Here is a 1,140-nt window from a genome sequence, read left to right on the forward strand (position 1 = left end):
CTGCCCCGGCCTGCCCCCCCCGCCCCGCCCCAGGTCTCACCTTGCCAGTTCTGGAGCTGCAGGTCCTGGTGGTTCCCATGGGGCTGGTCCGTGCCCCCCGTGGGGGCCGTGCCCCCCAGCAGCTGCTGGGCACAGCGCAGGCGCTGCTGCTCGCAGGCGAGGTGCAGCGGGGTGTTCCCATTGCGGTCCTGCAGCCCGGGGTTGACTCCCTTGTGGATCAGCGCCTGGATCACACTGGGCTGCTCCAGGTACACGGCGAGGTGGAGCGGGGTCTAGAGAGGAGGTGGGGACAGAAATTAGGAAAGAGCGGGGGGGAGGACAGCAAGCGAGATGAGCCCACGCCAGCCTACAGGAGCCAGCCCGGTGGCATGGGCAGGCTGCCGCACAGGAGCCCGTCCCTGACCCTGGGGTGAAGCGTGGCTGATGCTGGGGGATGCAAATGGCTTGATGCTCCCCGCACCTCAGCTCAGGGATCGCCCGTGGGGGCAGATAGGGCTCTCCCAGGTTATCGACCCTGCCACATGTAAGCCGTGCCTGCTCCACCCTCTGGGGTTGTCTGCGATGTCCTGAGGCCTCGTCAAGGACCCCTTCACCCTTGGGTGCTGGGAACTGTCACACCTTTCTCAGTGTATCTCCCACACCCTTCTTCCCTTCCCTGAAAAAGGGGCCTTCACACGCTCTGGAAGAAGTGGGTGGGGTGGGTCCTGGGGAGAGGGCAGATGGATTGGGCATTTATCCAGGAAGCAGCCTGCGGCACCCGCCTTCCTCCCAACTTCTGCCTACCACATCCAAATACCTGGAAAAGATCATTTTGGATCTCCAGCACCTCCCTGGGCAGCTGAGCAATGCAGCAGAGGGCCACAGCAGGGACGCAGTGGATAATAGCCAGGTGAACCAACCTACAGAGGAAGGAAAAAAGAAAAAAAAAAGAAAAATGAGTCCTGAGTGCCATGCTTAGGAGCAGAGATCCTCCACTGCTGCACAGGGGAATAACCTCCCCGCCTCCCCCAGTCCCCTTTCCCATCCCACCAGCTGGGAGCTCCTCCATCCTGCCCTCTCCCTGGGGAAGCTCAGCAGCAGGGCAAGGCAGGAACACGGCCTGAGGCTCCCCAGGGCAGCCCAAACGGACCCTCCTTGTCC

General features: G+C 62.8%; 1 protein-coding gene across 1 annotated transcript in view; it reads right to left on the reverse strand.

Annotated features, from left to right (window-relative positions):
- The window catches only part of NFKBIE (NFKB inhibitor epsilon), a gene marked incomplete at its 5' end in the record, with an annotated part of 3,549 nt that extends 2,650 nt beyond the window's left edge, over positions 1-899 (reverse strand). The window contains 2 exons of the mRNA XM_009646057.2: positions 41-272; positions 797-899. Of these exons, the coding sequence (XP_009644352.1) occupies positions 41-272; positions 797-899 (335 nt within the window). The remainder of the gene's footprint in view (positions 1-40; positions 273-796) is intronic.
- Between the last annotated feature and the right edge of the window lie 241 nt (positions 900-1,140).

Source organism: Egretta garzetta, unplaced genomic scaffold (assembly GCF_000687185.1).
Source record: "Egretta garzetta isolate BGI_Z169 unplaced genomic scaffold, ASM68718v1 scaffold729, whole genome shotgun sequence".
NCBI classification, from domain to species: Eukaryota; Metazoa; Chordata; class Aves; order Pelecaniformes; family Ardeidae; genus Egretta; species Egretta garzetta.